At 44.4% G+C, this 15,083-nt stretch overlaps 1 protein-coding gene across 1 annotated transcript in view; it reads left to right on the forward strand.

Annotated features, from left to right (window-relative positions):
* PXDN (peroxidasin) overlaps positions 1 to 15,083 on the forward strand; it is a 185,246-nt gene that overhangs the window by 111,938 nt on the left and 58,225 nt on the right. The window contains exons 5-8 of the mRNA XM_040348667.1: positions 101 to 172; positions 258 to 329; positions 2,201 to 2,370; positions 6,834 to 6,951. Coding sequence (XP_040204601.1) covers positions 101 to 172; positions 258 to 329; positions 2,201 to 2,370; positions 6,834 to 6,951 — 432 coding nt within the window. The remainder of the gene's footprint in view (positions 1 to 100; positions 173 to 257; positions 330 to 2,200; positions 2,371 to 6,833; positions 6,952 to 15,083) is intronic.

Raw genomic sequence — 15,083 nt, forward strand, 5'->3', positions numbered from 1 at the left:
GTTTTCTTTAATGCATGCTGCTTATGACTACTAGTCCATCTTAGTTTGTGTAGATGTGTGTGTAATAAATAGAGAAATGCATAATCCTGGTTTGTTTCAGATATCTTCATTTTAACCACATTGAGACATTGGAACCAGAATCTTTTCATCATCTTCCCAAGCTTGAAAGACTGTGAGTAACGTATTGCAAAGTTGCATTATAGATGAATCCTAATGGTGGTGATAGTAATTTTTTCCTCGCATTGTGTCCGGTATAGATTTCTGCACAACAATCGAATTACTCACCTGGTACCCGGCACGTTTAGCCAGCTGCAGTCTATGAAACGGCTGTAAGTATTTGTTATATACTATTGTTGTTGGCTAACGTTCAGTACTTATTCTATGAATATGCTGACAGTGCTTTCAGGGTTTTTGTTTTTTATGTCAGGAGCTGTTGGATGGCTTTCTTGAAAGTGTACAATTGCATATTTTTATTTCCTTTTTTTGGTTTATTAAAGCGGATTTCCACCCCAAAGTGGACTACACAAAAACGTATCAGTTTTAGTAAATCCTCCCCTTTTGAGTCTATAACCTAAAACATGCATGCTGATCCTGAATGTAAGAGACGTTTCTAGAAGTCCTTATCTGCAAGATTGTTTCGAGTTGTTAATTCAAAGTATTGACTCAAGAAGGTCAGCATAGCAGCCAGGCAATGGGCATTTTCAAGAGAGGTCCTCAATGGCGGCCTCCACACCTCTGTGACCAGTCTACTTTGAAAAGAAAAGGCCCAAAGACTGGGTCAGTTAGAAGCATAGCGATCAGTCCAAAGACTGTACATGTGAAGGTAGATGATCCTGGTGTCCATTTTAAGGCTTGTGCTTTTGTCTGCATCAGAACTGATTCCAACACAAGTCCAAAGAACTAAAATAGCATTTTAAAGTGAATCAGGACAAGGTCAAATGCACATTTTTAAGGAGTATAGCCAATGCTTTTTGGGCTGTACGTCTCCTGGGGATCATATGAGTGCAGTTCAGTTCGGCTCGTTTTCAGCTGTGCCAGTCCAGGCTCTAAAAGATCCCCACTATATGGTCGTGACCCACCCAGATGCCTTGATCGTCAGCTGGCTCAGCCTCTCAGCGAGCCACTGAAATACTGACATAGCCACTCCCGCCCCCTCCACAGTGCTGGAGGGACAGAGCAGAGAGCCTGTGACTGACAGTCACTGTCTCTGCAGCCTGAACAGAGAACTGAGCAATCAGCAGTGTTTGATAGCTACAGTCTTATGCCGCGTGCACAAGATCGGAGATTTCGACAACAAAACCGTGTTTTTTTTTTTTCGACGGATGTTGGCTCAAACTTGTCTTGCATACACACGGTCGCACAAATGTTGTCGGAAAATCCAATCACCAAGAATGCGAACACGTACATCGGCACTATAAAAGGGAAGTTCAATACCAAGTGCGCCACCCTTTGGACTCCTGCTAATCTTGTGTTAGTAGAAGTTTGGTGAGAGACGATTCATGCTTTTTAGCCTTGTGCTTTTCAGTCCGTTACAGCGTGACAAATGTGCTATCTCAATTACGAATGCTAGTTTTATCAGACCGAGCACTTCCGTCTCGTACTTGATTCAGAGCATACGTGGAATTTTGTGCGTCGGCATTGTCTACACGCGATCAGAATTTATGAGAACGGATTTTGTTGTTGGACCAGCTCTCAAATTTTTGTTGTCGGAAATTCCGAGAGCAAATGTCCGATGAAGCCTACACATGGTCGGAATTTCCAACAACAAGCTCCCATCGAACATTTGTTGTCGGAAATTCCATGTGTACAAACCCCAAGCTCATTGATGCAAGCCCTTTTGGGCACTTTCCAATGCAGTGGTCTGTATGTGCACTGGGCACGTGCCTGTATACAGGTGATGCTCATGTGTTCAGATGGGAGTCCACGTGCATGTGTGCTTGTGGTGACTGCTGGTTTCAGAGCAATAAGACTACTTTCTACCTTAAAGTCCCAGTATATTGTGTCTCATTGACGATATGGAATTAATATGAGCTTTTGATGTGCAAGGTCACATTTTTTTTAAACTGATGTAAAAATGATTTATTTTTTTGCTAATAATTTCCTAGCTAAATCTAATTAAAGGTGTTTTCATGATTTGTATTTGATATGCACATTTAGCAAAGCAATTATAAGTGTTGATTGTGCCTATAATTGCATTCAGGCGACTGGATTCCAATGCTCTTCACTGTGATTGTGAGATTCTGTGGTTGGCCGATCTGTTGAAGATTTATTCCGAATCCGGTAATGCTCAGGCTGCTGCAACTTGTGAATACCCACGCAGGCTCCAGGGGAGATCTCTGTCCACCATTACACCAGCTGAGCTGAACTGCGGTGAGTCGCATGTAAAATTTTCACTCTGCATTTGGTATTTCTCAAGTCTCGGGTACAAACATACTGGTAGGTTAATTGGCTTTCTCTTATATTGATGCTATTGTTCCTAGATGTGGCTGACTGATCGGGACTTTAGATGGTAAGCTTCTTCATAGGCAGGAAATACTTATGTGAAGGTTTTTTTTGCTGACTCTGTCTTTGTTGGGGAGATTTCATCTCACTTCTTCCCCTAATTTCACATACTACTGTTAGAGGGAAATGGTCGTCATCAGAGTTATAATAACCTGACAAAAGTTCCTGCTATTCTCTGCTATGCTGAAGAAAAAAATATTTTGTTACGGTAGTTTTTGTCCCCCTGAAGAGATTTTCCAGCACATCTTGTTCCAACAGTTTAGTTGACCACAACAGTAAAGAAGATTTGCCTATATGTGTGGAGTGCATTAAGAAGCAAGCAAGGAAGGACAAAGGCAGAGCACTGTTTGACCACAGAAGACATAGCAACTGGAAAGCATAAAAAATCAGAAAATAGTTGTAGCCACCCTGACTTTGGCAGGAATGTCTATTCAAATTGGTGTTTGCTAGCCTGTATTCAGTCTAAGCATAAATAATACTTCAGCTTTCTTGGGTCTTTTCTGAACCTTGGTTATGGTTTGCTACTGGCAATAGTGTCCCTGGCAATAGTGTGGGAAGCTGCACAAATCAGAGTTATGAATATTTATATCTCCCTGGCAATCCAGTTGATTGCCAGTAGTGCAGGCTGGCAGAGGGTATAGACAGTCAGGAGTGACTTGGCAAGTCAGCCTTTCCCTGGGTCACTTGTCTGGGGGAGTTGTATGTCTGTCTGACTAAAAATGGCAACCATGTGTCTGGATATAGGTCTCGGCTCAAGGCCTGCTATGCTGAGCAAGGGATCGAAGCACCATGGGTAAAATTCTGCCTAATTGGGTAACCTGAGAAGCTAGGCGTAAGCTTAGTCCTCAACTCAAGTGTAGTGGTCCTCCCCAAGAAGTATGTAACTGAGCCAACAAGTACCAGTATATTGCAGCCAATTGTTCAGACTGCCAGGGTGGCTTAGGTCCCCTATCTGTGGAGATTGTATGTACTTTTTGTCCCACGTCTAGAGTCTGCCAAGTGCATGGATGTCTTGTGCCATTTAACAGGCGTGTTGAGTAATGCCGCGTGCACACTATCGAACATTCCGACAACAAAGCCAGGGATTTTTTTCCGACGGATGTTGGCTCAAACTTGTCTTGAAATTCCAAACATCAAGAACCCGGTCATGTACAACGCTATGACGAGCCGAGAAAAAGGAAGTTCAATGATTTCCGAGCATGCGTCTAATTGATTGCGAGCATACGTAGGATTTTTGTGCGTTGGAATTGCATACAGACGATCAAAATTTCCGGCAAGCACTTTTGTTATCGGGAAAATTGAGAACCAGCTCTCAAACATTTGTTGTCGGAAATTCCAACGGCAAATGTCCGAGAGAGCATACGCATGGTCGGAATATCCAACCAAAAGCTCACATCGACCATTTGTTGTCGGAAATTCCGATGGTGTGTACGCGGCATAAGAGTCGATAAACTCCTTACTTGCTCTGGAAAGTAGGGTGGATTTGCTTTAAATCAAGTTGATTTAAATCTTGATTTAAATCACTAGTAAAAAAGCTTGATTGAAATCATAATTTTTAAGGAGCAATTGTCATCTCTGTCCCACAGAGTGGCTCCTCCTCTGACCCACTATTGGCTCACCGACAGTCCCATTTGCTTTAATGGGGTGACTGGTGATGCAGCAGTGACGACACAAGGTGAGGGATGTGGTGGCAGCAGGTGAGTGGATGCCTGCTAACAGGCGCTGCCATGATGGATCTGAAATGACAGGTGCTCTTTTAATGTAAGGACTCATTCTTGCTAGTAGTTAGAATCTTTGATATTTGCAAACAAAATGAATGTTTCCTATTTAGAATAAAAAGCTGTCAGGTTAGTAAAGCAGCGATATCAGAACCAATTTTAGGTTATTCACACACAGTTGGAGAACTACTCATTCTTTTATATAATTAATACAATAACATATTCTTGTATTTCCTTAAACGTCAATGTTTAGTAACTGAAGTGCATAAACCAAATATCTTTGAAAAACAAACAAAAGAACCTAAACTAAATATATCAGCTGGGTCCACATAAAAAAAAAAAAAAATTCAAACAGTCTTTTCATCACCGCACGTCTTTTCTTCTCAAACCTTCTCACCAGGCCATGCATCTCTTTGTTGCATTGCTTGTGAATTTTACATGCATACTTGCTTTACCCATAGGTAGAGGAACTTCATTAAAATATTCCAAAACTGGGTCTCTTTTACGGCCTGCTGCCATTTTGTGACTCCAGGGAGGAATAAAGCACTTCAAGGTATATGCAGAAAGATCACAGGGTTTATAAGCTGCTAAGAAGGTTTCACTTTTAATTTTTACTGCTTGCCCTTTCTCACACGCCTGGTACAGATGCATTTCTCTTCAAACAATCATTCAGTTTGTAGTGTACACAGATTTGCAAAACAATGGAATAAAGGAATATTCCTGAACTTAGTTCATGGTTACTGTGAAATTGTGTGAATGCAGTGCATGCATTGAATGAGTTTACTAAAAATGTTAATGTTGTAGAATATACAGCTTCATACTACATAACCAAGCTCAATTTCATGCTGAATAAACAAAATGATTAATGTATCTTAAATGGAAAACTATCTTTTAGATTGATAGGTTTTTACTCCAAAAGCATTTTATTAAAATACATTTGAGAAAAAATATTTTTTTTTTTTTGGTTTTACTTATTTTTTAAAAGTCATTGATTTTTATCCACCCTGCTAGAAAGTAACGGACACCTATTTGTTTGCTTTAGTCTATTGGTGAGGACTAGACCCTGAGGTCCTGCCTCCCTCATGTGCTTTGGGGGTCAGGGGGTGCTACATAGTAAATACCTTTTTCTGTTTTTATATTTTCTCAGTGATAAAATAAGATAACATTGGTAGAGAGGGCAGACAGACCCGATTGCATTTTTAGGGGGGGCTTTAAGTGTTCTGAACTGGACACTTGTCTTTTAACTTTGGCACTACACTGAAGGTTTTCTAACTACTGTATATACTCGAGTATAAGCCGTGTTTTTCAGCACATTTTTTGTGTGCTGAAAATGCCCCCCTCGGCTTATACTCGAGTCACCTTTTTGCGCCTGATCTCCTGGACTTTGGGGACCCGGTACCGGCCGGCCGTAGGTTCCCTGGACCCCAAACTTGGCACACATATAGCCCCAAGTTTGTTGTCCGGGGGACCTATGGCCGGGGAGCACCGATTTTTTTCAAAGTCGGGAACCCCTTCCATAGATTTCCATGTTAAACGGTAATTTCTCTGTTAACTTTGGGGACCCGGTACCGGCTGGCCGTAGGTTCCCTGGACCCCAAACTTGGCACACATATAGCCCCAAGTTTGTTGTTGTCCGGGGGAGCAACAATTTTTTTCAAATAGATTTCCATGTTAAACGGTCATTTCTCTGGTAAATTTGGGGACCCCGTACCGGCCGGACCCAAAACTCTCCACTATAAGTGTGCAAAGTTTGCTGTCTAGGGGACCTACGGCCGGGGAGCACTGATTTTTCAAAGTTGGGCACCCCTTCTATATACTCCCATGTTAAACGTAAGTCTAGTCATGGGCACCGTGAGGCATGGGCACAGTGAGGCATGCACATGGACACAGTGAGGCATGCAGATGGACACCCTAGGCTTATACTCGAGTCAATACGTTTTCCAAGTTTTTTTTGTGGTAAAATTGGGTGCCTCGGCTTATGTTCGGGGTCGGCTTATACTTGAGTATATACGGTATGTGCCCCGCAGTCACTTCATCCTCGACGTCTTCAGTTCTCTGGCTGTTTGTTATCATAGTGGAAGGATATTCCCTTGATAATAGTATGTCTGTCAACTATTTTGCTTGATTCTGAATATCTGTCAGCTCATGTTAGGCTCTGTTCCTATTCGTCAGCTGCAGATGTTTTGTCTAGGGCAGATGTGTTATCTATAGACACACAAATACATGTACATGAAGAATTTTTACCTGGAGTCTATGTTGCCTTAAACTTTCTTTAAAGCTCATGGGCACTGTGTCTAGAAAATACGCTATGTAAGGCATTGTTCCTTCCTAATTGTCAATAACACATGTTGATGGACCTATCAAAATCAATGATCGCGTGTGAAAGTGCACATAATCTTGTGCATTACAGCTGAGCTCCAGATAGATATCTGTTCCACTGTCTTGGTTCTGCCTAACGCTAGAACCACTTTACGAGTACGACCACTATGTGCCATGAAGAATGAGAAGAGGAGCTAGTATTCTGTCTGCCAAGCATGTACATTTCTGTTAAATCCTTTTCTTAGAAATTGCTTCTCATTATTAAATTAGACCTAAAATGACTTCCATTTACAGAGCGGCCAAGGATTACATCAGAGCCTCAAGATGTGGATGTCACCTTTGGGAACACTGTGTACTTCACTTGTCGAGCTGAAGGCAACCCCAAGCCGGAGATCATCTGGCTCCGAAACAAGTATGTTAACGGAAAAAAAAATGTCAGTGTTGTTGCCAAGTCATATGTCTCTTTGGAAACATCCCCTGTGTGTTGTCACTCCTTGTCTTAATAGTATCTGCTGCTTTATACAAAACTTCCCGTCTTTAAACAATCCCTGGACACTTATATATGCAGTGATAAAACTTTGGTAGAAGGCAATCACATTAAAGGGGTTAGTTGCTAACCTTGTAAAGGCTAATTCTAAAATTCAATTAACTTGGTAATATCTTGAATTGAAGTCCATGCCACAGGTTTTCCCCACTGCCAAAAAGCGGCTTACAACACTTAAATCGTGTTGGAAATACCATGCTCTTTAGTTACGGCAGCTACACATCACTTGACTGCGCAGGCCTCAGTATCTGAGTAAGCAGAGAAAACATTGATTGCCATTTCAGTGGTACGGTGTCCTTTATTTCCCGTAAAAGGACGTGATATCCTGGCACCATTTCTAGCAGGATCAATGTTTTCTTCCTCAGAGTTCATGATAGCGCGTGAGTGCGCTGTGACATAATATATTAAACTCCAACTCTAGGATGAAAAAAAAAAACACGGAGAGCTCTTATGTTTTTTTCGTACGAAAACCATACTGATGAAACGAAAATCGGATGTTGAGTTCACATCCGACAAAAAAAGTAGTCTGCACACCCAGATTTGTCTGACGAAAAAACAAAATCGGCTGTCGAAAGCTAACAAACGATCCGAAAATTGTCAGACAGCTCGTCGTACTAATTTTTACATCCAATTTTCATATTGTGTGTACGGGTCTTTAGACTTATTTAACATTTAATCCTTGCTCAGAGTAGAGCTTTAAAGCTTATATGAAATTGTGATGATTACAATTATGTTTACATTTCTTCATGCATACTTTTAAATTAGTTGTAAAGTAAAAAAATGTTTTTTACCGTAAAGCGGAGTGCCACCCAAAAATGGAACTTCTGCTTTTTGGCATCATCCCCCCCCTCCGGTGTCACATTTGGCTGGCACCTTTCAGGGAGGAGGGGGGAGCAGATACCTGTGTAATCCAGGTATTTGCTCCCACTTCCGGGCATAGATTGCCGCAGTATCCGCCCCTCCTCTGCCCCCCCCCCTGCCATCTTCTGGGAGACGCACAGGTCCCAGAAGACGGCAGGGACCAGTGGGTTGGGCAGTGCGACTCGCGCATTCGCAGTAGGGAACCAGGAAGTGAAGCTGAAGATGCCGGCACCTCCTTCTGAAAGCCGAGGGACAGATCGGCTTCGGGTGCCAACATCGCGGGAGCCCTGGACAGGTAAGTGTCCATAAAAGTCAGCAGCTGCAGTATTTGTAGCTGCTGACTTTTAAAAAAAATAAAAAAATTCAGTGGAACTCCGCTTTAATGTATTCATTGCTCCTGTTGCTGTCCGTCAAATCCTGTGGGGAGGGAGCTTGGGGCAGGGCCGAGCCACGCTGTGCGTGTCAATGAACGCACACAGCCCGGCTTGGGAGCGCTCCCATCATGTGCTCTCATATCACACATCTTGCTATGGAGGCACACACCGAATAGGAGGAGCGCCAGTGGGGGACCCCATTAAGGGACCACTCTGTGCAAAATTATTGCACAGATCAGGTAAGTATAACATGTTTATTTCAATTAAAAAAAAGATTATTTACAACCTCCTTTAAGGAGTATTTTCCCCTAATCGTCTTTCAGGACAGCCACCTGAGAGACCTTGGCTCCTCCCCTCTGTTGGAAACACCGCGCCAGCCCATACATTTCCTCCTCCCCTGCTGGTCCTCAGTTATTTGTGTTTCCTCCAGAGGGGAGACACCATAGGAACAAGCCAGGAGAGCCAAGGGAGGCTCAGGCAAGACGATCCTGAAAGGGAGCAGGGGCTCTCTGGACAAAAGAGACAGGTACTAACCTGAAAGACAGCCACCCTCACATCCCTGAGCGCAGGTGTAAGTCGGGGGGGCTCCGGTTTTTGTATGCACCGAGTGCGGTGTGAGGAGGTACAGCCAGCGTCCTAGACCAGCGTATGTGGCTGCCGGAGGAATGGGGATTCCAGACGCGCAAGCCACGCTGTGTACTAGGACCGCTCGGAGCCGATGGCGGGTGACGTCATTCAGGCACGGGGGCGGGTACTTCCGGGTTCGCGGCTTCCGGTTCCGGGCGCGAAACTCAAAAACGGAGCCAGGCAATGGCTGGAGGGAGCTGCATAGACGCTGTAGAGACAGCACACGCGGCGCTGGTGACACAGACATGTCGGAAGCAGAGGGGAAAGATGTTGCTCCAGCAGAGACCAGCTCCAGCCACAGCAAGGTAAGGGGAACCTAGGGTGGATTTCCCCTCTCCTAAAAAATAGCCTACCATCCCTCTACACCCCCCAGGGTAATAGGGAGGGGGAGGTGGGTTAACCCCTCAGTGTCAGAGGGTGATTCATGGGGCCCCTAGTGTGGTAAGCCCATATGAAGACACTGCGCACCTGCCGTGAGCAGGGGGAAGGCTACGGTACTAATCATGGGGTATATATTTTCGCTTGTGTCTTTCAGAAAACTGACAAAGACAAGAATACCCACAGTACAAAGAAAAGATGTCCATCCTGTAAAGTCACACTTAGGGAGTCATGGAAAAAGGCTATTTGTAGCGACTGTATTGATAAGTTAGTACAGGAGCGCACTGCGGAACAAAGTGATTTGGCATCATCAGTTAAAGAACTTTCTAATACCTTTGGGTCATTCAAAACATTTTTTGAAAACTTCCAGATCCCGCAGCTTCAGTCAGCTCCTCCTGTACAGGCAACAACATTAGTCCCGGGAGTAAGACCTTCCACTAGTGCAGGCCCTTCAAAAGTTCCTAGTGAGGAGCTAGAAGAGGAACCTGACAGCGCAGTGTCCGGTTCACAGGAATCAGAGGAGGAGGCTCGGGAAGGTGATTCCAGGAAGCCCTCCCGCTACAAGCTCTCCTTGGAGGATGTAGACCACTTATTGGAAGCTATTTATGCCACTCTGGGTATTCAAGCAGAGAAAAAACCATTATCATTGCATGACCAAATGTATGAGGGTTTAGGCGACCAGGAAAGTAAAAATTTCCCAGTCCATGATGTCTTGATCGAAGCAATTAAAAAAGAATGGCAGGAACCAGAAAGGAAACCATTCTTTTCCAAAGCTTTGAAAAGACGATTTCCATTTTCGGATGACCCATCCTCAATTTGGAATAAAACGCCAAAGCTGGATGCTGCCTTTTCTCAAGTTTCAAGGCACACAGACCTAGCTTTTGAGGACATGGGCATTCTATCCGAACCAATGGATAAGAAAATGGATTCATTACTAAAAAAGTCCTGGGACTCCACGCTGGGTAGTTTAAAACCAGCAATGGCAGTCACCGTGGTAGCCAGGAACATGGAATTTTGGCTGAACCAGATTCAGGAGCACATTGAGGAGGAGACGGCAAAAGACCAAATCCTAGCCTCATTTCCCACATTGTTGAGAGGCATAGCTTATATTGCAGACGCCTCAGCTGAACTGGTACGGATGGCAGCTAGATCGTCTGCATTAGCTAACTCAACCAGGAGGGCCTTATGGTTAAAGACGTGGCAGGGGGACTGCGCGTCTAAAACCAAATTATGCGGCATCCCATTCACAGGGGACCTGCTCTTTGGGCCGGGATTAGAAAAAGTGCTGGACCGTACAGCGGACAAGAAAAAAGCGTTTCCGCTGAAACGCAAAGCACCCTGGAGTCAGCCACAGCAGACCAAAAAGAGACAGAACAAATTTAATTGGGTACCTAAGGGCCCCCGCTTCACACCCAAGGTAGACAATCAGAAAAGACCCTGGGCCCAGAGAGGGAAAGGCAAAGCAGGAGCTATTTTTCGTGCTCCTGAACAAGCCTATGATAAAAAATGACAGATTGCTCACAGTGGGAGGAAGACTGGGGGACTTCCTCCCTCAGTGGGAAAAGGTGACTTCCAATCGATTCATATTGAGGATCATAAAGGAAGGTTATCATCTAGAATTCTCCAGAACACCCCCAAAAAAGTTTTATTTAACAAAACTTCCGAAGGACAGAAGAAAGGCCGAAGGGTTAATGAGAGCCCTAGAGGATCTCAAGAAACAAGAGGTCGTAGTGGAGGTCCCCAAAAAAGAAAGGGGACTTGGGTTCTACTCCCACATTTTTGGAGTACTAAAACCCACGGGGAAGGTCAGACCAATCTTAAACCTAAAACCCCTCAACCTATCCATAACCTACAAGAGGTTCAGAATGGACTCAATTTACTCAGTGAAAGCCCTACTACCGCCAAACTGTTTCCTGGTCTCCTTAGATCTAAAGGACGCCTACTTACACGTTCCAATACACAGGGACCACCAACAGTTCCTGAGATTGGCGATAGAGACGGGAAACAGAACCTTACATTTACAATTCCAGGCCTTACCCTTCGGCCTCTCTTCCTCACCCAGAGTCTTCACCAAGATTCTGGCGGAAGCCCTGGCACCCTTGCGAGTCCAAGGCATTTCCATCATTGCATATCTGGACGATCTGCTGCTGTTCGCAGAAACCCCAGAGAGGTTGCAAAAGAACCTCGAGACCACACAGATCTTTTTGAAAGATCTAGGGTGGTTAATAAATGTGGAAAAATCAAATCTAAAGCCCACACAACAGATAACATACTTGGGGTACGTGATAGACTCTGTACAGCAAAGGATTTTTCTACCCAAAGAGAAGTTAGAAAAGATCCAAAAAGAAACAAAGGCAATTCAGGTGAATTCACCATGTACCATCAGACAGATCATGTCAACACTGGGGCTGCTAACATCGGCAATCCCAGCTGTTCAATGGGCAGCCTTACATTTCCGACCACTGCAAATGTTCCTTCTAGAGGTTTGGGACCACAGGCAGGAGTCCTTAGACACCCAGGTTCGAATACCGACACAGGTAAAAAGAACCCTTTGGTGGTGGAGGACGGTGGAAAACTTGACCATAGGTCGGCTGTGGACACTTCCCATTTCCCAAATCCTTACCACGGACGCAAGTGGGATAGGATGGGGAGCACATCTAGGCTCCCAAGTAACCCAAGGGATTTGGAAAAGGGAAGAGAGGAGGAGATCCTCCAATTGGAAAGAGTTGAAGGCAGTGGGGCTTGCACTTCAATTCTTCCAGGGACAACTGAAGGGACATCATGTTCAAATAAGATCCGACAACGCTTCAGTTATTGCCTATGTAAACAAGCAGGGTGGAACAAGGAGCGGAACCCTGTGGGCATTAGCGAAAGAAATCCTGACATGGGGAGAAAGGAATATTCTCTCGCTATCAGCAATCCACCTAAAAGGGGATTTAAACACAGTAGCGGATTTCCTCAGCAGAATTCAGCTGAAGGAAAGCGACTGGGAACTAAATCAGGAGGTGTTCAGGCAGATCACACTAAAATGGGGAACACCTCAAGTGGATTTATTTGCATCCAAGAAGAACAAAAAGGTCAAGACCTTCTTCTCACTAAACAGAGAGGACGGAGCAATAGGAGTGGATGCTTTAGCACAAAGGTGGACTTTCAGGACATGTTATGCCTTTCCTCCACCCGTATTAATTCCACAAGTGTTACGGAAACTGCGTGCAGAGAACACCAACCTGATTCTCATAGCACCTCACTGGCCCAGGAGACCATGGTTCTCTTTACTGAAAGAGCTAGCTATAGAACCCCCCTGGTTGTTGCCAGTCCAGGAGGATCTACTCTCCCAAGGCCCAGTATACTGCCCCCAAGTGGAAAAGTGGAACTTGGCCGCGTGGTTTCTGAGGAGCAACTGCTGAAAGCAAAGGGTTTCTCAAACCACTTAATTGCGACTCTACTGAAAAGCAGAAAGTTAGAGACACGCAAAATTTATGAAAAGGTATGGAAGTGCTTTGGCAAATGGTGCACAGAAAACTCCTTTAATACACAGAGTTCAGTGGCCGTCCTAGAGTTTTTACAAAAGGGAGTAGAAAAAGGACTAAGCCTTAGTACGCTAAAAGGTCAAGTATCCGCACTGTCAGTGTTCCTAGAGGAAAGGCTAGCATCTGACCCATGGATAGTCAGATTCTTCAGATCCTTAAGCTGACAGAGACCTATTCAAACCTCGGTCTTCCCGAAATGGGACCTGTCCTTGGTACTACAAGCTTTGACAGCCAAACCTTTTGAGCCTTTAGAAGATTGCAATCTAAAGACGCTGACACTAAAAGCAGTCTTTTTGGTGGCAATCACCACTGCAAGACGGGTCTGTGAGTTGGAGGCCCTATCGATCAGACCCCCCTTTTTTCAGATCTTTGCAGATCGTATAATTTTTAAATTGGATCCGGGATTCCTGCCTAAAGTAATCTCAAGGTTCCATAGAGAACAAGAAATTATATTACCTTCATTTTGTCCGAACCCTTCCAGAGAACAGGAAGTGAAATTCCATAGCTTAGACGTCAGGAAATGCGTCTTGCATTATTTAGAAGTGACTAAAACTTTAAGGAAAACGGACTCTTTATTTATTTTGCATTCTGGAGCTAGACAAGGACATAGAGCTACCAGACGCACTATAGCTAGATGGTTAAAAGAAGCCATTGAAAAAGCTTACAGTTTAGGAGGCATACCGATCCCAGAGGGTATCAAAGCGCACTCCACAAGGTCTATGGCAGCCTCACAGGCAGAGAGAGCTGGAGCAACGCCGGAGCAGATCTGTAAAGCGGCGACATGGTCCAGTTTTGCCACCTTCGTAAGACACTATAGGGTGGATCTTTGGTCAGCTAAGGATCAGACCTTTGGACGTAAGGTCTTACAAGCTGTGGTCCCGCCCTAGGGTAAGTGCTCGGTTATCCTCTCAGGTGGCTGTCCTGAAAGACGATTAGGGGAAAAACGAAGTTACTTACTGGTAACGTTCTTTCCCGTAGTCTTTCAGGACAGCCGGGTAACCCACCCAAAGGTATGTATAAGATTTCCTTACAGGAATTGTGATATGGTTAACGATGTGTATCATGTTTTCTTGTGTCTCCCCAGCAACTGGAGGTGCTCTAAAAGAACTGAGGACCAGCAGGGGAGGAGGAAATTTATGGGCTGGCGCGGTGTTTCCAACAGAGGGGAGGAGCCAAGGTCTCTCGTGGCTGTCCTGAAAGACTACGGGAAAGAACGTTACCAGTAAGTAACTTCGTTTTTTTTCCCCACCTACGGTAATTTATGCCTTGTAAGTTGCAAAAAAGGGGGAAATCCACTTCTTTCAGCCCTCTTTTGTGTTCTATTATGGAGTATTCCATCCTCTCTTGTAGCTTCCAGGTATTCCTGAACCAGGCGCTGCCCTCACAGATTGCTTCTTCAGCTGCAGCTGAATTCTGTTATTACAGTGCAACAGTAGAGTTTAATTTGAGTTCTGTGATCACCGCTGTTGGTCCAGCAAACTGTGGAAAAAGTAGGACAGTGGTGCCTTGGTTGTATATAGGGTAGTGTTCGAGGGGCAGACCTCTTTGCTATTTGATGAAATCCCCAATCGGTTTTCAGTTCTTTCATAACAATGTTAGACGTGACTATGGCATTGTGGGAGTTTTTTGTTTGCCCATATAGCATTTCCAAAATTCTTATTCTCCTGAAGTATACAATTGGTCACCAGTATACATTAAATAATTTGCAAAGGTATCATATACTTGCCTGCTCTTCTGGGGTCCCCCTGGCAGCTCCTCTGTGCTCCCCTGTAGCATGCTTCTTGCTATAGGGGCACACCTGTGGGCACCAGGCTGTGTGTGCCAATTGACACACACAGTATGGCTCAGCCCCCCCCCCCAATCTATTCTCACAGGATTTGATTGACAGCAACAGCAACCAATGGGTCTGGCTGCTGCCTCTGTGGGCAGGGAGAGAGGACAGAACCACTCATAATTGGCTTGAAATTGGTAAGTATATGGGGTGAGTGATGGGGTAATGCAAACACTGGGACATTTTTACCTTCGTGCAGGGAATGCATTAAGGTAAAAATGTCCAGACTTCAGAACCACTTTAATATTTATTCAATGTATTATTCTTGACGCATAATGAAAGGCAGGACCCCTCCATCAAAGCAAGGTTATGTTGCATTGCCTAAATAAAGAGGTTTGGTATGGCTCAGTTTCCTGCATACTCAGTTGACTGAATTTTTGACATTGCTTCTTTATTTGC

This window comes from Rana temporaria, chromosome 4 (genome assembly GCF_905171775.1).
Source record: "Rana temporaria chromosome 4, aRanTem1.1, whole genome shotgun sequence".
Taxonomy (NCBI): Eukaryota; Metazoa; Chordata; class Amphibia; order Anura; family Ranidae; genus Rana; species Rana temporaria.